Source organism: Hyperolius riggenbachi, chromosome 6 (genome assembly GCF_040937935.1).
Source record: "Hyperolius riggenbachi isolate aHypRig1 chromosome 6, aHypRig1.pri, whole genome shotgun sequence".
In the NCBI taxonomy this organism is placed as follows: Eukaryota; Metazoa; Chordata; class Amphibia; order Anura; family Hyperoliidae; genus Hyperolius; species Hyperolius riggenbachi.
In genome coordinates this window covers 137,978,116-138,003,582 of record NC_090651.1, presented here as the reverse complement: position 1 = coordinate 138,003,582, position 25,467 = coordinate 137,978,116, and the positions used below count along the sequence as shown (strand labels likewise).

At 44.1% G+C, this 25,467-nt stretch overlaps 1 protein-coding gene across 1 annotated transcript in view; it reads right to left on the bottom strand.

Moving 5' to 3' along the window:
• MFSD14A (major facilitator superfamily domain containing 14A) overlaps positions 1-25,075 on the bottom strand; it is a 68,161-nt gene extending 43,086 nt beyond the window's left edge. The window contains exon 1 of the mRNA XM_068239983.1: positions 24,992-25,075. Coding sequence (XP_068096084.1) covers positions 24,992-25,021 — 30 coding nt within the window. The 5' untranslated portion in view covers positions 25,022-25,075. The remainder of the gene's footprint in view (positions 1-24,991) is intronic.
• Between the last annotated feature and the right edge of the window lie 392 nt (positions 25,076-25,467).

The following is a 25,467-nucleotide window of genomic DNA, read 5'->3' as shown; positions in this document are numbered from 1 at the left end:
CGATTTATCCAGCTTGTAAAAGATGAGAAGAGAGAAGCTGCTCTAATCTAAATAACACACAGGCAGTGTGCATAGAGGGGCCTGAAAGGGGGAGTTCATAGCAGAACCACAACACTGAAGAACTTGGCAGCCTTCCAGACACAGGCTGACAAGTCTGACAAGAGAGAGATAAGTTGATTTATTACAGAGACTGTGATAGTACAAAGTGCTGCAGTAAGCCAGAACACATTAGAATAGCTTTTGGAACTTGTAGGATGATAAAAAACAGGATGCAATTTTTGTTACGGAGTCTCTTTAAGATTTCCAGGCGTGGGTTGTAGGTGACTACCAGTGGGACACTGCTCTCTTCCTGGTTCTGCTTGTACTCCAGGAGCTGAGTTCCTAGGGATGTTGTTAGCTTTCTTGATTTGTGTCTCAGCCATTAGAGGATTGTATCCCTGTTTAATGAAATTCTTCTTCAGGTAACCCAGGTGTTTGTCTGTCATCCCTGTCAGAACCGATCTGATAGCATCTTATTACCTGGCTGTAAATAATGGAATTCTTTATATGTTTGGGGTGGAAACGGTCATACCTGAGGTATGTGGGACGATCCGTCGGTTTGCGGTACATGGACGTTTGTAAGCTGTTCTCTCTGATGTATATGATGGTGTCAAGGAAGTTAATCTCCCTGTGAGAGTAGCTCAGTTTCAGTTTGATTGTGGGATGGGAGGCATTGAAGACTAACAAAATGTTCAGCCTTATTTCTTCTATCCTATAAGTTCTTATACCTGTTCTAATGTGGTCTTACTGCAGCCTTTCCTAGTTGCACAGTGGCTGTATTATCTCTGTTATATAATTTAATCTTCTTTCCTTTGTCAGCTTTGTCGGTTTAGGCAGGAACGTGCTGCTCTGCTGCGATAGGTAGAAGTTGTACACAACCTCTCCACGCCCCCTCCAGGCTCTGTATGAGTCACAGAATGAGCTTCTCTCAGCCTATCACATGCTGGTTAGCAGCCATGTTTTTTTTTTGTTTGTAAACACTGCCTAAAACTGGCAATTACAAGCCCGGATTGCAGCAGGGAGTGGCAGAAACCGCACAGAGGGGCCCAGGAGAACATAATGAACAGAATGGTATGCTTTTTATTGTAAGAATTTTAGAGTACAAATTCTTTTTAATATGTGGTATAAAAATTCAGCACACAAGGCTGCAGCAGGTAATTAGAGATGCTCCCAGTAAGCTAATCTTAAGAACTTCTGCAAATATGATCAAATCCATACTAGATTTTGAAGCGCACAAAATGGTACGTAACCATAATTCATGTCTGTAAATGTGGGCCACTTAACTTGTGCAAATAGTGAAGGTGGAGATGTGCATAAAAGCTTGGAAAGTATTCAGATATTTTAAAGCAAACCTGTATAGGATTGTGAGGCAACACACAGGTTACAAGACTGTATACTACACTTTACTGCCAGATAGGAGAGCAGTGACCCACTACAATGTCCAATTAAAATGGTGCATTTTTAAGCTGCATACATTTGAATTAAAAGTTTGCATAAACCTGCATCAACTGAGATTTGTATCATTGACCATCCCTAATGTCAAAGCTCTCCCTGTGGCTTTTGTGCTGCAACCAATTGGTCTTAACTCGAGTACCCACGGTCAAATGGATCGGGGATCTCCACCAATGAACGATCGTGTCCCGCTCAATCTGGCTGAATTGGCAAGTGTCAGTGCAGTCAGAAAGAAATGATCCACGGCTACAACAAAATTTGTGAAAGTCAATGAACGATCCTCTGATTTATTCCAATATAGCGGTTCTTGAAACACAAACAATCGCATTGTGAAACATCTTGTGGCGTGCATTCTGAAACTTTTTTTTTTTTTGAGCACTGTTCAAGCGATCATACAGAAATGGAAGGAGTATGGCACAACTGTAAACCTACCAAGACAAGGCCGTCCACCTAAACTCCCGTTTACAGTTTGCCACAAGCCATGTGGGGGACACAGCAAACATGTGGAAGAAGATGCTCTGGTCAGATGAGACCAAAATGGAACTTTTTGGCCAAAATGCAAACCGCTATGCGTGGCGGAAAACAAACTGCACATCACTCTGAACACACCATCCTCACTGTCAAATATGGTGGTGGCAGCATCATGCTTTGGGGGTGCTTCTTTTCAGCAGGGAAAGAGAAGCTGGTCAGAGTTGATGGGAAGATGGATGGAGCCAAATACAATCTTGGAAGAAAACCTCTTGGAGTCTGCAAAAGACTTGAGACTGGGGCAGAGGTTCACCTTCCAGCAGGACAACAACCCTAAACATAAAGCCAGGGCTGGTGGTTAAAAACATATCCATGTGTTAGAATGGTCCAGATCTAAATCCAATCTAGTATCTGTGGCAAGATCTGAAAACCGCTGTTCACAAACGCTGTCCATCTAATCTGACTGAGCTGGAGCTGTTTTGCAAAGAATGGGCAAGGATTTCAGTTTCTAGATGTGCAAAGCAGAGACATACCTTAAAAGACTGGCAGCTGTAATTGCAGAAAAAGGTGGTTCTACAAAGTATTGACTCAGGAGGCTGAATAATTACGCACACCCCACTTTGCAATTTTTTTTTTTGTTAACGTTTAGAATCATGTATGACTTTCGTTCCACTTCTCACGTGTACACCACTTTGTATTGGTCTTTCACGTGGAATTCCAATACAATTGATTCATGTTTGTGGCAGTAATATGACAAAATGTGGAAAACTTAAGGGGGCCGAATACTTTTGCAAACCACTGTATGTAATTTCAGGGACTACCAAAAGAATCTGTCCAAAGTATAGTCTGCACCACCATGACTTAAAGTTTGAAAAGTGTACCAGAGACGAAAGGGCATAAAAGGTTTATACATACCCGGGGATTCCTCCACCCTCTCTGCACAGATCGCTTCCTTACCGTGGTCTAAAGCTTTCTAGATTGTCCGGTATCGGTCACCTTGTCCCCAGCCAGTCGGTGTAGGCGCAGTGCAGCCAAGCACGCTCCTCTATCTCGCCCCCGCGGCTGGGAGCGTTCTGCGCCTGCACAGAACATTCCCCGCGATGAGAGCGTGGGGGGGGGGGGGTGCGTGGCTGCACTGCGCCTACACCGACTGGCCAGGGACAAGGTGACTGATACCGGACAATCTAGAAGGCTTTACCAGGGGTCTCAAACTCAATTTACCTGGGGGCCGCAGGAGGCAAAGTCAGGATGAGGCTGGGCCGCATAAGGGATTTCACAAAAAAAGTCAATCAGCAGCTCACGCCCCTCCTGACGTCAATCTAGGCGCATAGCAGCCTCTCCCCGCCCCTCTCTTTGAAGGAAGAGCAGTGTTCTCCCCGCAACATTTTTCCAGCCGGGTGGCATGAAAAAGTAGCCGGGTGGTGCGAGATAAGAGAATGCAGGGCCGGTGCTTCTGTGAGCAACTCTGCTCACAGCATAACAGGAGGTGAGCCGAAGACAGCCGGGTGCTCACCAAAACTAACCGGGTGCAGCACCCAGCTAAAAGAGCCTAGGGAGAACACTGAAGAGTGAGAGGGGCGGGCAGAGGCGGCGATATGCCGCGATTGACGTCAGGAGGGGCAGAGCTGAAGCTGAAAGCTCTGCCCCTTCCAGGAAATGCTGGTGGATTGCCCCCCAGGCGATTTGGGGGCTCTGCAGCCCTCGTTTTGCGTCGGGGACACGGCAGATTACTTGGGAGGCAAACTATAAGGAAGCTTTTGCCGGCGCGGGCCACAAAATATTGTATCGAGGGCCGCAAATGGCCCGCGGGCCGCGAGTTTGAGTCCCCTGCTTTAGACCATGGCAAGGAAGCAAGGAGGATGGAGGAAGGGGGCTGGGGGAAGTCCCAGGTATGTATAAATCTTTTATGCCCCTTCATCTCAGGGTCACTAAAGGGACTCCGAGCACCTCTCATGGGCATGCCTTTAAGCCAGACTACTTCCAACAACGTCGTTCTCCGACCCCTCTGGAGGAGCCTCTTGCAATGGCCATGCGTATCACTTCCTCTTCCTGCTTCATTCAGTGATGCACTTCTCTAACAGAGAAGACAGGGGTGACCCGGAAGTTATAACATAGCCAAGAGGGCAGCCGCGATTTTTAAATTGAAATCGAACAAAAACTATTTGGCAATTCAGGCATCAAATGAAAGAGGAGAGCACAAGCAATGGAAAGGTATGCATCTTTAAGTACTTTGCAGTACTGGTCAGAGTCTTAAAGGTATGCCCATGAAAGGTGCAATGAGTCCCTTTAAAGTGGACCCAAATTAAAAATACAAGATTTCAGAAATAAAATCTATTTTCTAAATTATAATAATAAATAGCAGCCTTTTTCCGGCTGCATGATGACAAATATAAAATATTTTACATTTATTGGAGGAACCCCTCCCTTCCTTTCATATTGCCAGGACAGAATCCGGCAAACTGGTTTAATAGATGGTCTCCAGCAAAGGAGGAATTGCTAATGGCTGCCACCTGTATAACCCTAGTAATGAAAAGAGAAGGGTGAAAAGCATGCACTGAAATGCTCATAGACTTAAAAGAGTGCTTATTTATCTTTGTATGTGTCAGAGTGGTGCAACTTAATATTTTGAGTTAAAAAAATGTTTGGTTTGGGTCCACTTTAACAAAGTGTTTTGAGCACCTGTTTGTTCTTTTGGTGCAAGTGCTTTACACATTTAGTACACAGGTTTTAGCCTCTCCCTTTTACAAGATTTTCTTTCCTCGTTACGGCTGCCTTGCGTCTCCTGTTCTCTGAAAACCTCTTCATGTAGTTCACTTAATAGTCCATGTAAAATTTCTCCCTTATTTTTATCAATCATCCTCTGAGTTTTTTTCTGTAAAAACATTCTCACCTCTCCCTGTCACTCCTAAACAAAACTCAGCCAAGTGCAAAGAGAAGAATGCAATTTCCTCTCTGCACTTGCACTTTTTTTGGTTTGTTCATGGCGAGTTTGGAAAATGGCAATTGCACCAAAAATTGTTGCAGACATTGTGATTCTAACAAGAATTGCTTCCCCTTGCAGTCTTAAGGTGCGTACACACATGCGACTATAGTCGTTTGTAACGATCGTTCCCCGATCTTTACCAACGACGATCGTTACAAAAAACGAACCACCGACTATTAAGGCAAACGACGAACGAGCCAAATCGCTACAAAAGAAAGTTCTGTCTCGGCGGATTTTAACCAACGACGATCGTTTGCAAAAGTAGTACATCGTTGGAAACGATCGTTCGTACTAGGCTTGACATGCGCATTTCACTATTTCTCCATGGAACTTCTCATTTTTATGCGCAGGCGCAATAGTTGCTTTCTGTGATGTAACGTTCGTTCTAACGATCAGATCGTTACACACATTTTAAAACTACCTTTACTTAGGTCGTTCTTTCATCAATTAAAAGTTCGTTCGTCGTTCTTAACGAACGATCGTTGTCGCATGTGTGTACGTAGCACAAGAAGAGAAAAGGAAGTACCAGACTGAAGCACACACAATGGAAGCCAGCCTTGAAATTTACTAATCCCTTCCTTACCTTTGCTCTCTGCCTATTCTCCTCACTGCTGGTGACATCTCAATAAACCCTGACCTGTCCCTGCCACTTTACACAATTTCCAGCTTATTCCTAGTATCACCACTCAAGTGCATCTAACAGCACTAATCAATATCTTACTATCATACCTCTTGTTTCCACTCCTCCCTCACCTGTATCTGGTGCCCTTTGTAACACAACACCAGTCTATAATAAAATTCATTCATGTCCTCTTCATTAAGAATTCCTTTAATGTTCTAAGCTTCATTAAACATGGCCGACTCCATCTGACAGTCTCACCTGTTGCTCCCTTGTAAAGGGCTTCACTACAGCCATTCCCTTATATAACAAAATTTAATATATATACATGTAAAAAGGGCGCTGGAAAATTTAGGCGGACGAAGCCGAAAAATGGCCCATCACGCTGTGGCCAATTTCCTGGTGGCATTAATTACTATTCCCTCTCCAAGGCACCGTACAGTGGGGGTAAGATGCAAGTCAGCTTCCAGCTATTGCCATCGGCCGCATTGTGCTGTTTTTATGGTAATTTGTGCTCTGTCTTTTGCCATCACCCAAATTACTCACTGAGCGCTGCTATAAAGCCGTAATTCACATTACGGCCTATGGCGGCACCCAAACGTACTCGTCCGCACACCACCCTTTTTACCTGACTGTTTTAAGCACCCATTCGTTCTTTTAATGTATCAGTTTTCAAGGTCCTGGTTGCGCCTTCAGGGTGCAACAGATTACATTCATTTTACATGGTGAAACTGCTTCACACAATTTGGGGCCACTAAGTTAGTACATAGAATCCCTCTACACCTGTTCAACAAGCTCTTGTTCATTAGGTTTCTTTTGGCCATGAGCAGCTGTGGATGAGGAGAAAAGCTGTGTACAAGTGGCTTCATTCTATTGGGAATGTGCTGACCTTCGTCAAGCATGTCCAGTCCAGATCCATTTGCAATTGGCCAAAATGTCAAGAGGGATACTGGAACAGTGGGTTAACAAGAAACCGGGAAGCCTCTGGGCCATACAAAAGCTCCCAACTACTGAGTTAACGTGTACCTGTGTGAAAATAAACGTGCAAAAGATACTTAACTCATGAGAGGGAAGCCTCTGGGTAGGCTTTCCCATCGTATTTCACCGCACCAATTAAATGCTGGGACCTTCGTAGCATTTTCGACAAAAGCTTTTGAATAGGTTTGTGCAGTTGTCCCATCCATGCGCAATAACAGCCCACACCTGTGCTTGTCACACAAAACAGCTTAAGGACAGCTTTTCCCTCAGTGCTACTGCCCAGGCACAAGCAGTCACTGTGCCTGCACTGTGTGACTGTGGCTCATTACCAAATTGTGAAGTAGAAGAGGGTCCTGGTAAGCAGCAGTGGAGTGAAGGCTGATCACAGTTGCCTCTGGATCGTCCAAAGGCTTCCCTCTACTAAGGAAAGTAACTTTTGCATTGTATTTTCCTTAAAGTGACTCTGTAACAAAAATTACGTTTTTTCTACCTTCCTACAAGTTCCTAAACCTATTCTAATGTGATCTGGCTTGCTGCTTTCTACTATAACCATCTCTGTAATAAATCAATGTATCTTTCCCCTTCAGTGTTGAACTGTTCCTCTATGCACACTCCAGTGTGCGTTTTATTTACATAAGCCAGCAGCTTCTCTGCTATCTTATCAGTGATAGAAGAGAGCTGGATAAAAATCCTCCTCTGGAGGCTGTGAAAGGAGCTTGCCTGTCACATACTAAGGAATTAACGACATAGGCAGAGCTGTCTGCAGGAAGCCTGTAATGTTCAGTGCATGAGAGAAGCTGGGGACAGAAGGTAAACACACACAAGTGATCTCTTGAGATTCAGAAGTAAGGCTGTATACAGCCTGCTTGTGTATGGATGTATTTTCTATGTGTGGACATACTGTACATCAACCTACTTCCTGTTTTGGTGGCCATTTTGTTTGTTTATAAACAAACTTTTTAAAACAGTTTTTGACTACTTTTAATGCGGCGGGGAGCGGTGAAATTGTGACAGAGGGTAATAGGAGATGTCCCCTAACGCACTGGTATGTTTACTTTTGTGCGATTTTAACAATACAGATTCTCTTTAAAGGTTTATTTTAAATGTCTAGCTTCTCCTCCCTACTCACTTCAGGTAAGCCAATTATTCCTACACTATTTTCCCCTCACATAATTTGAAGTTCACGCTGACCATTTAACCTTAGCTAAAAATTCAGTTACTTAACCTTCTGGCCCAGCTACTTTTTACCTTGATCATTTCTATGAGTACGAACCCCCTGAATCGCATTGCTCTCTCTTTTGATACATGTAAATTTATACTACCGTTAGGTTTGCTTCATTATCTGTCATTTACCGCATTTGAAAGTATTCTTTTTTCTGATTTTCTCAAAAACTATAAGGTCTTTTTGAAATGTTCTATTCTTGTACCCACTGCCCATTTTTTCTATTAACCGCTAAAGTCAGTGGCCACTTGCCTTCTACTAAAGTCTATGGGACAACTGCGAACACAAATTTTTTTGTAAAAATTCGGGTTACATTCGAATTTGAACACTTTTTTTTGCTGCAAAATATTCGCCGGCATAACAGTTCAGCCCATCTCTGATTCCCTCACCTCTCCTCAGCCTTTATCGCCCCACTACCTGCTCTTTTTAACATCCCTATCTAACAAAGTTGCCATTTTCATAAAAAAAAAAAAAAATCATTACACCAATAGTTAAACAATTTCTTGACTACAAATCCTCATAACCCCCCCCCCCCCCCCCCCCCAGATTGTCAATCTGCCTTTTGCACCTACTACTCCAGAGAAACTGCACTCAAGTTGGTAATGGATCTTCTAAAGTCCAAAGGTCGCTTTTCTACACTTTTTTTTTCAACTACCCTCAGCATTTGATGCTTTTAAGTACACCAGAACTGAGTGCAATATGGAGGCAGACATATTTATTTCCTTTTAAACAATACCAGTTGCCTGGCAGCCCTGCTGAGCTCTTGGGCTTCAGTAGTGTCTGAATCACAAACCTGAAGCAAGCATGTGGCTAATTCAGTCAAACATCTAGTCTGCATGCTTGTTCTGGGCCTATGATTAAGCACTGGAAGCAGAGGATCAGCAAGATAACCAGTCAATCTGCATTGTTTAAATTAAAATTAATATGCCAGCCTCAAAAACCATCAGTTCAGATGTGCTTTTAAAGAACAAGCGACACCCATGCTAACCTAGAAATAAAAATCGCATATATAAGTAGATAAATACCACTTCTACTTACATAACAGATGTATTGTGCTATCCACAATCCATGATTCCTGTGAATTTTATAAAGGAAAAGCAGAAAATCCTTTTCTAGGCAGTGGTCATCTTGCCAAGCTAATGCTGACATCATATCCTCCCTGACTTGTTTTTCCCCCTCCCTTCTCTTGTTCATTTTAATGACTGCCGCCTGCAGCAATCGGATGCGATCTCTAGGGTGAAAGTTTCAGGCCCCAATGCTCTACAGATCTAATGCACTGTCATTGCCTATCGATGCATCTGTACAGCTCTATGGCCCCTGAACTGTCACCCTAGCGAACCCATTCGATCGCCACAGACGCACAGGCTGGAGATAACGGTCCGTCACATGCTCAGCTAGAAGTAAAATGTGGCATATGGGGTATCGTTTTAATCGGGAAGTATTATCAGGAAATAATTCATTTTTAATGTGTTTTATAACTGTGGGATGTGAATCAAAAATTAGGAAGGTGAAAAAATGGGTATTTTCTGCATTAACACCTAACGTTTCCCCATAAAATGATTATAAAATAAAATAGATTTGGGAGAAAAATATTACCTAAAGAAAGCCTAGATTGTACTGAAAAAAAAATTATCACTAAATATCACTAAGATGGAATAAGTAATTATAAAGTCACAGCTGTGGGGGGGCAGGGGAGCAGGCATACACTACTACCTGTCCTTATGCCCACCACTCCCCCCCCCCCCCCCCCGTAGCTCACCTAAAAGCCTCCCCAGATCATTTTCCTGTCGGCCAGAACTTACTGCGCAGGCCTGGCACAACGTCATATGCATGCGCAGTGCGCTCCCGGCTACGGCTGTGTGCTGTAGGACGGGCACAGCCTGGCCGCTTACTGCATAGTAAGGCTCGACTCAGCCGACCGGAAGAGGATCCAGGGGTCCTTTTAGGTAAGCTACAAGTGTATTGTGTACAAGTGGGAGAGGTGGGCATAAGGACAGGGAGTAGTATAAATGAAACTAGCTGGCGGTGGGGGGCCAGAGGCTCCGTGACTGACTGCGAGGGCACGGGATGGCTGCAGCGGGCTGGTAGAAGCCCCAAGAAAGTAAAACTATTTTTTTATTCCTGGCTTAAGTGTCCCTTTAAATTGTCAGCTCTCAAAGGCAAGGCTCTCACATTTACGGGTCTTGTAACTGCTATATATTTTGTTCATCATGTTGCCTCTGGCACTGTAATTACTAAGTTTTCCAATTCTGTGTTATGCACCAGTGTTTATATTTTTGTGTATACCATTGTCTGTAATATGTACCCCATGTTTGTTTCTTAGGGCTCGGTCACACTACGGGCCCTTTTCCACTACACAACTGAATCGCAAAATCACAAATCGCTAGTGATTTTTAAATCACTAGGGTTGCTACTTTATCATAGAAATTATGAGAATTATTTTCCACTATAGCGATTTGATTTCCAAATCGCAATCGCTTTCTGGAGCGATTTTAAGAGGGATAATGCAGAGCAAATGAAAAATGGCAATCGCATAACAAAAAAATCTCAATAGCTGGCATTTGTGATTGCTAGTAGAAAAAGGGCCCTACAATAGCTTTTCTAAGCGCTTGCGATTTTAAAAGCTCTTGCTAATGTTATTCTATGTGAGTGTTCACATTGGAGCGATGTGATTTTGTAACAATCCATCATAGGTTTGCATTAGCAAGAGCTTTTAAAATCTCTGGCATTTAAAAAGTTCTCGTAGTGTGAATCAGCCCTTTCTCTGTACAGCGCCACAAAATATGTTGGTGCTTTATAAATAGTCTGTAGTAATTATACTACTTTCTTAATTTATTTAGTATATTAAATGTAGTGCTTACGCATACATTTGAAATCGGCGCCGGTACACTTGGGTGCAGGATACAGCGGTATATAGCTGATCCTGCTTCTGCACAAGTCCGGCCGTATAAATTACTATTCCCCCTCCAGGCCGCCATGGATATGGGGGAATGATATAATTCGGCTTCCAGCGATGGCTGGAGGCCGAATTATTGCGTTTTTTAAGCAACCTCGGCTCTGTCTTCTGATGGCACCAATGTTACTCACTGAGCACCGCTCAGTTGTGATACCTATTGTAGCCTATGGTGGCGCCGGCTGCGCCCAAATCTAGCATCGCCAAAAAGCACTGCTCCAGTGCTGACATCTTCTGCACCTTAGAAAGACAGAACTCACAATGTAATCCTTATCAGTTTACTGTAAGTGCCAATTTTTGAGAAAGCCAATAAACTTATCTGTAAGTTTTTATAATGTTGGAGGAAATCCTAGTGCCTGGAAGAAACGTGTGCAAACATGGGGGAGTGCTATACACTACACTGTATGTATGCATGCATGTATGTATGTATGTATGTATGTATGTATGTATGTATGTATGTATGTATGTATGTATGTATGTATGTATGTATGTATGTACTAAAGTCATGTTGTACTCCCTTTGTATAACACCTCCAAGTCTTGTAATTATTTTATGCGGCCTTACAGACGATGTTGGCGATATACAACTGAGTATCTTATGTGACAATCCCACAAAATGCAGCAATGTCTGAGTACAGGATGTAGATTCACTAAGATTGCTTGAAAAACCATTTGCTCCAAATTCCACAGGAAACTTTTTATAGACAAGAAAAATGAGAACATTATAGGAGTTAAAGCCAAGGCCATGGACTGATAACTGCAGTGAAATATGTTGTAAATATGAATTGCCTGCTCAAGCTCCTTTCACATTACATAGCGATGAGATTGTTCTTCGATTGTTTTGCAACGTATCCATAAAGTCGTGCTGTGACGATACAGTACCATGAAAGTATTCCTCACCACAGTACCGATGGAACCTGCTGCATCGCAATAAATGTGATAGCCCCATAAAAATATAATTGCATCTGTGCAATATCATCATGCATTGATATTAGACCTAGGGCTTGATTCACAAAAGCGTGATAACTCAGTTATCACGCCTAAAAGCTTTGCACGTGCTAACTAGGGTGCTAAGTAATTTGCACGTGCTAACTAATTAGCACGTGCAAAGCATGTTAGCACGTGCAAAGTGGCTTTTCACTAGCTTGCCAACACTTAGCACGCTTTAGTGAATCAAGCCCATAGTGTGGAAGGAGCTGCTAATAGTGTTAACATGACAAGGATATTGGTGCTGTGGTTCCAATCCGAAAAAATTTTTTTTGCTTTGGATACAATGTTACAATGCAGAGATCACTGAGCAAAAAGAATCTGCAGCCCTACAGAAAGCAAACACTTTCATGGAAAATCTCCCCTTATTTACTCACTGACAAATGAGTCTAGTAGGACTACTGCTGTGTGGTTACCTATATGACTGCTGTACATACTTCTGCTACTCAAACAACTCATCACGTTTCATATGGAGTACACATTTCCGGATCATGAATGTATTTATCTAATGCAACCACAACAGAGTTTATGTAAGCACCTCAGTATTACATTTCTAAAATGTTTTTCATATTTAGTGTTGGTATACTTAGGGCTGATTCACACTACCAGCGCTTTTTAAGAGCAAGTTATTTGAAAAAGCACTTGGTAATGCAATACTATGGGTGAATTATAAAATCACATCGCACACGACTGTGGAGTCAATATAAAAATCCAACTCCAACTTTTCATTTTATGAAACCTCCAACTCTGATTCCAGGTACTCAAAATTGCTCTGACTCCACAGCCCTTGAGGATATGGAGTGGATACAAAAATCACCCGACTCCTCAGTTTATGAAACCACCGACTCCAAGTAATAAAGTCTGTATATAGGGTATAAATTTGCAGGGAAGTACCTACCACATCCAGCCGCTGCACTCCTCTCCCCCTCGCACTGATCCTGCCACTCTACATGTGCACCTCTTCTCCATTGCCAGCTGCTGCTATACACGCTCTGCTCAGTGATGGGACACGCATTACCTTACGGCTGCGATCAAAGTGGACGCGGCAACTAGCCTAGTAAAAACAGACACAGTCAGTTCTCATAGGCTTTCACTACATACATTTTCAGGGCTGGTCCAGAAAAATTTGCAAAGTTCGGACTCTGCACTCTACTAACCTCAACATGGCAAGTGGAAGTGGATCCTATTTTAAACATTAGGATTCACTTCTGCGCTGAGCAGAGGTCAAAATATCCTTATAGGGTACTTTTTAACAAGTGTTAACCGGCCCTAGCAGGCAATCATTAATCAGGAAGTACAAAGCCCACCAGGAAGTTCGGAAGGGCTGGAGAGTGTATAGCAGCAGCTGGAGTGCAATGTTCTCCCCAGGCTCTTTTAGCCGGGTGCTCCACCCGACTGTCATCGGCTCGCCAGCTCCTATTTTGTAAGCAGAGTTGCACACAGAAGCACCGCTCATCTCGCCCCACCCGGCTACTTTTTCATGCCACCCGGCTACTATCTCATGCCACCCGGCTGGAAAAAAATTCTGGGGAGAACACTGGAGTGCATTTAGAGAGGCAGGCGGCCGCAGTGTATATCAGCAGGTGAAGACGCAGGAGAGTGTGTAGAGCGGCAGGACTGGAGCGAGAGTGGGGAGGAGTACGGCAACTGGATCAGTTGAAAGCTCACACTGACGTTGTAGGCTAGTTAGTGCAGTGTAGCTTAACTGGAGGGGTGGCAGGGGTTAATGTATTGTGGTTCAGTGAAGTGTAACTGGCGGGGGCAGAAGGGGTTAGAGTAGTGTGTAGTGCAGTGCAATTGGTGGGGGCAGCAGGGGGCAGTGTAGTGCAGCTTACATAGAGTAGCTTAGAGACAGCTTAGGGGGGAAATGGTCCAAAAGACGCCCTTGGCTTCATAGACGCACCAGGTTTAGAATAGATTATATATATTTTCCCCTCAATTTTTGTCATCTAAACCTAAGTGTGTCTTATGGCCCGAAAAATATGGTATATAGTAAATCAGGAGTTGGGGATGGTTTTTAATTCTGTTATAACAGATAGCAGTTCAGCTTTAAAAAGGATGAGCCCCACACAGTATGTGCACTGTTACTTTGTACCGATAGCAAATTTCTTCTTGAAACATTTAGTACCAAACTGTCTGTACTGCTTCTTAAGTTGCAAAATGACAACAGTTATTTCTCCATTACTGCATGTCTGATAACATTAGCAAATGTTGAGTAGAGTGCGGGTGCTATTAATTTTTTGTAAATTAAAGCAATTAGTCGTCTATTTTTTTTTAAAGATTCTTTATTTATAGAAGAATTTTTATACAACAAGAAAAAATACAACATAGTACAGTGTAACAGTCAACTCCACTATTCGCCATCCATAAAGAAAATGACATGATGCAGCCAATAGCGACCAGAGCCATCAGCATAGGTAATATCATAAAAACATAGACAATGATGTGTGGGCGTCGAACTTGTCGTGCGCAGGATTTCCCATAAGTGTAGTACATAACTTATTTTATGGTATTCAATACTACACGTGTCTGCCCCCACGTGCGTTCCAGCCCATAAGCTTCCCTCTTCCCAAAAGGGGGAGGTGGAAGATAAGTGGAGGTGGATGTCCTGGGGCCCAAAGGGATCAATCACCCAGGACATCCGGCCCACCCATTTGAAATGTGTCCCATGTTAGGCCGGTGCGCTTGGTTATTACACCTTATGGGTCATAGATATTCACACTGAGTAAGAAGAAAGATAAGAGGGGAGATAAGAAAGATGAGGTGTCACACATAGAGGTGTGAAGTGGAAAGAGAGAGAGAAGAGTAAAGGAAAAGAAAGGTAAAGAGTTCAGATTGTTGGGCACCAGGTGTGGGGGGGTAAGTAGTCTATTTTTAAAACAGCAAGACGCAAAATCAGTAATACAAATCATTGCATTATTTATGATAGCTTCATTTAAAGGGAAGGTTCAAGCAAAATAAAAAAAACGGAAAATTGTATACTCACCTAACGGTAATTTTCCTTTCCATGTGCATCCATGGCAGCATACATATGGGTTAAGCCCCACCCCTACCAATTAACAGGACCTTAGCTATAAAAGAAAGTGACCCCTAGCGAGCAGCATTCTCATTGACTAGCCGAACCGGAGAACAGCAAAAAGTCAACAAAAGGAAAGGGAGGGAAATCCCTATGCTGCCATGGATGCACATGGAAAGGAAAATTACCGTTAGGTGAGTATACAATTTTCCGTTTTCCATATGCCTCCATGGCAGCATACATATGGGATCTAACTAGCAGAAAAAAAGTAAGGGTGGGACAAGACTTGCTGACCAAAAATAATTTAAATTAAGGCTTTAAACAGATTCAGAAGTAACTTTCTTTCTAAATTAAACTAAAGCGGAGGCTGCTGGATTGACTCTGAAATGGGCAATGACAGTATGGACAGAGTTGGCAGCCTGGTGAATCTTTGCCCGGATAGCGAAGGTGGCACAGGGGACAGCTGAGAAGAGTGCACTGTGATGCCACCCAGAGGGACAAGGTCACAAACTCTGATAATAGGCTAGCCTTAATAAAAGGCTTTCTTGATTCATTTGAGCCATGAAGAGATCTTTTGAGTTTGATGTTAGCTGGCTCTTTCTCAGACCTGATGGAATTATGAAGAGCTGTTCTGATTTCCTGAAGCTCCCTTGTTACATTCACATAGGCTCTAAGTGTTCTTGCAACATCTAGAACATGCAGATCAGAGGAGTTTGTATCCATAAAAGATGGCACTGTCCGATCCTGATTAAAGGGAAGCCCGGAAGTGAAGTGCTGTAGTGGTCTCAAAACTACTGAGTAGGATGTCAAGAATGAGCCCCTAGATCCTGGAGCTCGGAAACTCTTCTGTCCAAAGAGATAGCGAGGCATAGTTCTTAAGGTTGTTAAGTCTCATCTCCTGCAGTCTTCCACTGGGTCAAAAAGAGATTTTGCTAGGTAACTGAGAACCTGCGCAGTTCCCACTTTGGAAAAAGGTTGCAATTAGGATGCTTGTTCTTGGTGACAGCCTTCATAAATTGAACTATTAGAGGGTGAGAGACCCAGCAGTGATCCGTCAAAGCAGAGATGGCAGAAATCTGCACTTTGAGAGTGCAAGCCAATTGTTTTTATAGGCCAATCTGGAGGAAGCTAAGAATATGTTGTGCTGGTGGACCCATTGGGTCTAAAACATTTTTACCAGAGCAATTGAGAAAAAATATTTGCCAGTTTGTGGTAGTTTTCCCTGCTTTTAGCAGTGTGTTTATCAATGATTTTGAGTTTACCAGGTCTCTAAGCTTCCTCCCACAATCCTTAAGCCATTAAATCAAGGGGAGGAGACAGATGATAAATTGAGTCCTGGGACAGGGGGTTTGGTCTGACTGGAAGAGGAATAGGAGGTTCCAACTTCAGGCTCCAAATTAGAGGGACTCATGGCTGGCATGGCCAAAATGGACCCACCTCCAGGGGTACCACTTGTTCTAGGAGGAGTCTCAGAATTTTGAAGATAAGTGGAGTTGGAGGAAAAAAACAGAGACTATTCAGAAATTTCAGGCGTTGCCAGAGCACCCTGAGCTCTTGAATGTGGGGGCGAATCTCCTCAAGCTGGCATTTAGTTGATGTAGGTTGCCATCAGGTCCACCTACCCAATGGTCACAGATCACTCTGGATATATTTTATTGAGTGGCCACAAGCTATTGCCTCAGTCCCCTTGATTGAGAAAATCTGCCGCAGAGTTCTGAGGCCCTATGAAATAAACTGCCATGATGCTGCAGAGATTGCTCTCTGCACTGGAGATAATATTGCTGACCTCTAACATGAGGAACAGACTCCTTGTGTCCCTCTGCTACCTGATATCAAAGACTGACGTCTCATCCCAGTGATGGCTGAAGGTCTGAAGCACCATATAAGCCACCCTGTGTTTGAGTATATTTGCAGGGATCAATCAGCTTTGTTTTGACTATCTTACCTAAGCTAATACGACCTGTAAACATGTCAAACCATGCTTGCATGTTTACGAGTTATGGGTGAACGATTGGTTAATAGTTGTTGAGCTTGTGTTTAGCCACCACCGCAGACAGTCTCATCGTGGGAGTGAGAAGGATGGTCTGAGAGTAACTCTGGTGGTTTCATTGATGGAGAAACCCTAGTTGGAATGGGCAGATGTGCCAGTGAACCCATTTGACCATCTGGATTGTAGATGACGAAGTGCCCAGGAGGTGTATACAACACCTTGATTAATGAATATAGTATGATAATCAGCACTCGCAAACTTTTGGCAGCAATTTTCTCATCTGGTTACTGCATTGGATATAGATTGGAATCTTGCTCACGGAAAGATTAGGTCCTCAGAAGGAGTGAGGTGGCTTTCCTCCTTGTTTGTTAACCAGCCAAAGACAGACTTTGAAGAAGAATCTGTTGCTAACACAGTAGAGTCTTGGGATCTGAGGCTAGCAACAAAAGATTGTCTAAAAAGTGATAAAGTCCTAACTTTGCTTTCTCAACTGAGCCACCAGACACACTAGTACCAAAAAAGGTTGTCATGGCTGTGATAATGTCGAGAAGGAGGATGGTTACTGGAGAAGAATGTTACCAACTGCATGGTGGAAAGAAGTTTGAAATAATGGATGTATCTGCCAAGTCATTTGTTGCAACTCCATCTTGAATGTTTTCAGAAAGATGAAGATTTAGGAATTTCAGATCCAGTACTGAACGCAGATCACCTGACTTCTTTACAATGAAGAGAGGAGAGTAGACTTCCTGAAAGCGTTCCTCTTCTGGAACCAACATAACAGCCGTTTTCTGCAATGAGTCATGAATGTAAAAGAGCAGGTCTCTGTAAAGACAAAGTGACTAAGTGGTGGAGTGAACTTGCACATCCAAGAAAAACCAAACCACTCTGTATCTGTGGCCCACTCGTCCTTTATTGTTTTTTGTCCAAATATGGAACTGCTGAAGCTACTATCTGGACTTCAGAATTGTCAATAGGACTCTGCGCTGACTGCTTTGTGAGCTTATGGAGATTAGCATGTGAAGTTTGCCAATTCCTATGGTCTGGTCTTTCCTTCCTCAGTGTCTTCTCTCCTTTGGTATAATACCAGCCTTGGTGACTGTTGGTTGCCAGATCCAACTTGTTACTAAAAAGATTTCTTCCATCAAACAGAGTTTTAAACACATTTTGTTGGAAGCTGGGATCAGCAGACTAGTTTTTTTTTCTTTTTTTTTTTTAACAGACCAATTCACTGTCATGGCAAAAAGCCTGGCATATTAAGTGGACTGGACAAAATCTATAGCCGCTTCCCTAATAAACTTAGAGAAAGTATGAACGTTCTCTAAGCTGCCAGGATAGAATCAGAATCCTTGTCCACTTCCGTGGCAACTGAAGATAGAGCCAGGGCTGGTTTACATGCCCCTCCAGTCGTCGTATACAATATTGTTAAATCTATATCACGTTTATGGTCTAGGACATCTTAAAAAGTAATCAAGACTTTTAACCTTACATGGCATGCAAGACACATGACTGACATGTCCACCATGGAAGCGAACGCTAGGGCTGGAGAATTTTCTTGAAGAAAGGATGATGTTTGGAAAGTCTGCTTTTTCAGGAAGGACTTTCTCCTTACCTTTTCCCATTCATCTTTATTTGATCTCTTTCAAGACAGGAAAGGAGAATGATAATAATTTCAGACGTTTCTTAGCCTGGAGAAGGGTTTCCTCTTCCCAGTGAATGGCTTCAGAGATGGCTTGGATAAAGGAGAAATAGAAACCAGATATCTGTATGCTCACTCTCATTGGATTCATGCTAAACCATAGATAATTGAGGATATTCAGTATCTTCATTGATTTGCTGGGAGGATGCTTGGGGACCAAAGAGCCTTCATAGTAGTCCACTGATTCCTGGACAGCCTGCTTTATCATCTTGGATGTGTGCATCTGGTGGAACTCTGGCTCTTGTCCCATCTGGTGGAAAAAGATCTACTTTACTGATTTCCCTGGCATGGTTCTGTCGCCACAAACCCAGCAATCTGGGGGGCTATGGTGCCTTTAACTGGGACCTGATCCTCCAGTTCCCAGGCAGGTTATTTACCTGCTCCTTGCCTTAGAGTTATCTGTTTCTGGCACAGTGTGATCCAGAATGCAGTCCAACGGACCGCAAGAGATGAAATAAGTAAGATAAGAGGTACATGAAACGGTGCGGAAAATAAGAAATCAGATAATACTTTCATGCAAGGAATGCTATGTCATTTATATTGCACATAGTACACAATACTGTTCATATAACTGTTTATAATGAGCATGGCAGATGATAAAATATAGTACATAGTGCTACCAAGATACTTGGAATAACTTACCTCCTCCTGTAGCTTGAGAAGCATTACATCAGAGGGACAGCACATAATAGTGCCTTTACCTTTAAGCCAGACATAGAGGGAGGACAGCACAGTCCTGTGTGTATCCAGCCTTGTGAGAGGAGGTGAGGAGAGCTCAGCTGTGAGGAGATCTTTGCTGTGTCCAGAGCAGGGATTGGAGAGCAGTCACTGCAAACACTTCCTGGTCTGATGGCTGTGCGTTCCAAGCTGGAATGCACTCTAAGCCATGTGCTTCAGAGTCTTTCACTGTGAGACAGGTGAGTGGAATCACACTGAACACTCAGCAGAACTGAACACCCAGCAGGAGAGGCTGAACTATTTCTCACATAATGGAGCCTGAGCAGTCAGCAGACAGAGCAAGAGATACAGGTGAGAGGGATCACACTGAACACTCAGCAGCACCAAACACCCAGCAGGAGAGGCTGAACTATGCCTCACATAATGGAGCCTGAGCAGTCAGCAGACAGAGCAAGAGATACAGGTGAGAGGGATCACACTGAACACTCAGCAGCACCAAACACCCAGCAGGAGAAGCTGAACTATGCACCACTAACCTGTGCAACTGCAGACAGGAAGAAAAAAAGGTGAGAAGGATCACACTGTGCTCTGCAATCGTATTTAAGTCATGCAGAACAGCCATAAAGGGGGGAAAAGATCATTTAGATCAAGCTCCCACCATCACCCCAGATATAAGGTCCCTGAATAATATGACATTTAGTCATGACAACAGGGCTGCGACCAGGAGAGGCTGAACCTGGCCGGAACGCCGCAGGAATGTCGGCGAGGTAAGAGTAAAATAAAAATAAATAGCGCTGAAACACTAAGGAACCTGTTCGGAGGTGAGGACAAAAATGAGAATGCTGCTCGCTAGGGGTCACTTTCTTTTATAGCTAAGGTCCTGTTAATTGGTAGGGGTGGGGCTTAACCCATATGTATGCTGCCATGGAGGCATATGGAAAATGAGTTTCACTTACCTGGGGCTTCTACCAGCCCCATGCAGCCATCCTGTGCCCTCGTAGTCACTCACTGCTGCTCCAGTCCCCCGCTGGCAGCTTGCTGACCTCGGAGGTCGGCGGGACGCATTGCGTACATTTTTACGCATTCCCGCTAGTGCAGGAACATTAACACATACATTTTTACGCGTTTCTGGTTCAATGCGTAAATTTTTACGCATTGAACCAGTAATGCGTAAAAATGTATGTGTTAATGTTCCTGCACTAGCGGCAATGCGTAAAAACGTACGCAATGCGGCCCACCGACCTCCGAGGTCGGAAAGCTGCCAGCGGGGGACTGGAGCAGCAGTGAGTGACTACGAGGGCACAGGATGGCTGCCTGGGGCTGGTAGAAGCCCCAGGTAAGTGAAACTCTTTTTATTTTGCTTGGACATTCCCTTTAAGCACAACAGAGATCAGGCAGACATACAATGATCATTTGGGCTTCTACACAGAAGGCAATAATCAAAAAATTCATTTCTCAGTTGTTGAGCATCCTGATTTGTATAGTAAATACTTATTAGTCCTGCATCTGAAATGGAATTGGAATGATGAAAATGATCAACCAATCAACCAATAAAGGCAAAAACAATACAATGTTCTGGAAACATAACACTGGACAATAAATCCACTGTATACATGTGTATGTTGGTTTCTTATAGAAAAAAAAGTTTATTGCCATAAAGGTGGGTCTATGATATCGGTGTGTGCCGTGCCTTGCCAGGCCTATGAATATTCCAGGGCCTAGCAATGAATTTCTGCATTTCTTGCAGATGGTTACTGTACTTCTCCACAGTAAAAAGTCAAATAGAAAAGTTGCATTTACCCAGTAGACAGCTACGGCATTTCCTTATGACACTACTTTCTAAATATACGTATTCCCTCAACATGATCATGGGATGAACTGTCAGCAAATGCATTGCCAGTATACACTCACCTAAAGGATTATTTAGGAACATCTGTTCAATTTCTCATTAATGCAATTATCTAATTAACCAATCACATGGCAGTTGCTTCAATGCATCAAGCCTCATCTACACGTGTAGATGAGGCTGCGATCCCGCAGCTCGATTAGCCACCGGATCGCCTCTTCCGCGTCCCCGCCGCATCCCCGCATTCGATTTCCCGCTCGTCCCCGCTTATCTTCTGCTCGATTCCCTGCCATTGTCCCCTCGCGGGGAGCGAGCAGGGAATTGGCGGAAGCAAGATCCGTCCTGTCGGATCTGTTAGCTCAGTTTCAGCGGAGGCAGCTACAAGATGACTTAGCAGAATAATCTGCAACCCAGGTTAAAGTTCTCCCCCAATCCAAGTGAATACCCTCTCTTCCAGCTGGGAGATACAGAACCACAAACACTTAAATTGGTGGAACAGCATCTGAAATCTTTATTTACAGGTCAATCTTATATACACCCTGATGTTAGGGAAAAACCAGATTAGACCGGAGTGCACATAGAAAATATTTGAAACAATAGCATAGACATGGTACAGACAGCAGAGACAATAGGATTTGTTATTCTGTAAACAACTGGCAGAGGTAGACTTTGTTACATGTGTTAATTTCTCAATAGACCAGGTTTTTTAACAACAATGCATGAATAGGTCTGAGTCTTCAGATCTCTGTCACAGTGGCTTGTATGGTAATATACCAACTGGGTATTGAAATACAGGTTTTGTATTCAGGTGCCTGGAACTTCTAGAGTGTTAATTATTAATGTATCTGTAAAGCACTGTCTGGAGGAATGTGCTGCTGACTAGTTGAAGCAATGATGTCATTTTTAAGAAATTGTGATGTGCTGTATATATTTTAATATCGGGGTGATTTAAGCAGCACATTATTACAACCTTTCAGGATCTTATCAATCGAGCCGCATCAGCGGCTCGATTGATAAGGAACATCGCGGCCGCATCTACGCGTGTAGATGCGGCTTTTAGGGGTGTGGTCCTGGTCAAGACAATCTTCTGAACTCCAAACTGAATGTCAGAATGGGAAAGAAAGGTGATTTAAGCCACTTTGAGCGTGCCATGGTTGTTAGTGCCAGAGTATTTCACAATCTGCTCAGTTACTGGGATTTTCATGCACAACCATTTTTAGGGTTTACAAAGAATGGTGTGAAAAGGGAAGAACATCCAGTATGCGGCAGTCCTGTGGGTGAAAATACCTTGTTGATGCTAGAGGTCAGAGGAGAATGGGCCGACTGTTTCAAGCTGATAGAATAGCAACGTTGACTGAAATAACCACTCGTTACAACCGAGGTATGCAGCAAAGCATTTGTGAAGCCACAACAAGCACAACCTTGAGACGGATGGGCTACAACAGCAGAAGACCCCACCCGGTACCACTCATCTCCACTACAAATAGGAAAAAGAGGCTACAATTTGCACAGGCTCACCAAAATTGGACAGTTGACTGGAAAAATTTTGCCCGGTCTGATGAGTCTCGATAGAGTCAGAATTCGGCGTAAACAGAATGAGAACATGGATCCATCATGCCTTGTTACCACTGTGCAGGCACAGGCAAGTAATGGTGTGGGGGATGTTTTCTTGGCACACTTTAGGCCCCTTAGTGCCAATTGGGCATCGTTTAAATGCCACAAGCTACCTGAGCATTGTTTCTGACCATGTACATCCCTTCATGACCATCATATACCCATCCTCTGATGGCTACTTCCAGCAGGATAATGCACCATGTCACAAAGCTCAAATCATTTCAAATTGGTTTCTTGAACATGACAAGGAGTTCACTGTACTAATATGGCCCCCACAGTCACCAGATCTCAACCCAATAGAGCATCTTTGGGATGTGATGGAATGGGAGCTTCGTGCCCTGGATGTGTATACCACAAATCTCCAACCGCAAGATGCTATCCAATCAATATGGACCAATATTTCTAAAGAATGCTTTCAGCACCTTGTTGAATCAATGCCATGTAGAATTAAGGTAGTTCTGAAGGCGAACGGGGGTCAAACACCGTATTAGTATGGTGTTCCTAATAATCCTTTGAGTGTATGTCCATAACAAGCTTATAAACAACAGAGCTCAAAAGAATAAACAGGGCTGACACTTCATTCAGATTCACAATCCAGAAACAAAAAGTCCAAAGCTATACTAGAAGGATGACTTGGTACCTGTCTACACACATCAGGAAAACCTTTTTAGCTTCAAAGCTGTCCTCTGACCAACAGGTATACACAACTCTTTCGTGAGAAGGCAGTAAAATTATGAGGAGTATTCATTATTCAGATTAGAGTACATCATTTAGCTTATAGCATAAACAAGTCCATGCCCACGCCTCTAGCACTGTTTAGAATAATTCTCTCATCTCCCAGTTTTAAGATGCCCATACATGTAGAGATGATGGCCAGATTCGACCAATAAACAGATCTTTCTCAGATCAGAGAGACATCTGTTCGCGGCCCATAATCGCAGGCCAATTCTCGATTTCAGCATGAAAACTCTCGGGAATCGGCCTCTTGACACCACCTTGCTGCCCTCCCACACCCCAAATGTTTTATGTGCCTCACCGAAGCCCGTTCATTTATACTTTAGACAAGACAAATAACATTTATATTGCGCTTTTCTCCTGGCAGACTCAAAGCGCCAGAGCTGCAGCCACAAAGACGCGCTCTATAGGCAGTAGCAGTGTTAGGGAGACTTGCCTAAGGTCTCCTACTGAATAGGTGCTGGCTTACTGAACAGGCAGAGCCGAGATTTGAACCCAGGTCTCCTGTGTCAGAGGCAGAGCCCTTAAAGAGAACCCGAGGTGGGATTTACTTATGCTAGTGGGGAGCAGAGGCCCATGGTGTGCCTCCAAGACCCCCCTGCGCTCCGCTATACCCCCCCCCCCCCCCCCGCAGTGCTGGCGACACGCAGCGTGTCGCCAGCACAATGTTTACGTCTCGCCTGTCCGTTAGCTCCGCTCCCCCGCCTCCTCCATATCGGCACTACCCACCCGCGTCCCTTCCCTCCCGCTGATTGGAGGGGAGTGACGCGGGTGGGTAGCGGCGCGCAGGGGGGTCTTGGAGGCACACCATGGGGCAACAGAGGCTGGTGTTAGTGTGCACAACCAGCCTCTGTGCCCCACTAGCATAAGTAAATCCCACCTCGGGTTCTCTTTAACCATTACACCATCCAGCCACTGTCACACCGCCCCCTGCACTGTATTTACACATTGGTGCCACTCGTAACTACCAGCATATAGAATGCAGGGGCACACGTGTGCCATCACACACGCCCCACGTCTATACGCCGGTTGTCACGTGGGGTGTCAATGCAGAGGACAGCGTGACAGAAAGTATAAATGCATGGGCACCGGTGTGGCACATAACATTTGGAGGGCAGGGGGGTTTCTGTTGCATTTGTGATTATCGCACAGTTACCACCACGCACCCGATAAACCACATTGGCCTGAGATTTTCCAGCATGTCCAATCGATACATTTGACCAGTTTTCGCCTAAATTCAATTGAATCAATCGGGCATGCTTGCAGCAGCACAGATTTTCATCCGATTCAGATGGTCGATCATCTGCCAAGTCGCCTGATGTAAGGTTATAAATGGAACTGATAAGTGACATTACGCAGGATCAAGCTTCCAGTCAGAGCCCCGAGATGCTGGCAACAGGAAACAGATGGTGCAATCCACACACAAGACTCCATACGTTTCCATAGATAGTAAACAAGGAAGACATAACCCGCTACGCACAATATGCCCCTCACCACAATCCAGCATCCCCTCCCTCCACCTTCCCGGTGACAAGCCCTTTGTGTGGTGGAAACATCTCTCCGTGTCACACAGATCTCTATTAGCATCCCTTGCTGCTTCCCGGCCACCTTAGCACTGTCTCTAGGTGTAATGCTGCTTCTGTGTTCCCCGTATCCGGCCCACATTGCTTCTCCCCCCGCAGCTCTCACGCGCTCCAACATCCCCTCCCCGCCTACCTGTCTCGCTCCTGTCGCCGCTTCTATCATTCAGCCGCCATATTCCTCACGCTCCTCTCTTCTTCACGTCAAATCGCGCGACCTAGTGCCCATTGGTTGTCAGTCTACCCACGTGCGCGCCGCGTCAACACCCGGACTAGGGTCGGTGCACGTGAGGAGGAGGGGCTAGAAGGGATGACCCACTAGAGGGAAGCGGGCTGCGCTTTACGCGTCAGTCAGTTCTGTGTGTGAGAGCGAGCGCGAGAATACGAGCGAGTTGAACCTGTAGAGACAAGAATGTGGGGATACATAAAATTCTGTTTCCCCAAAACTCGTTCGCATTTCACTAAACTGTGTGATAGATACATGTGGGAGAACGTTCTGTGACTATTGCCAACTGCCAAGGATGGTGGTGATAGAGGAATGATGGCTTGAGCTATATACTGAATGAATTCTTACTCTTACTGCTACTTTATGCAATCAATGGCATTTGACAG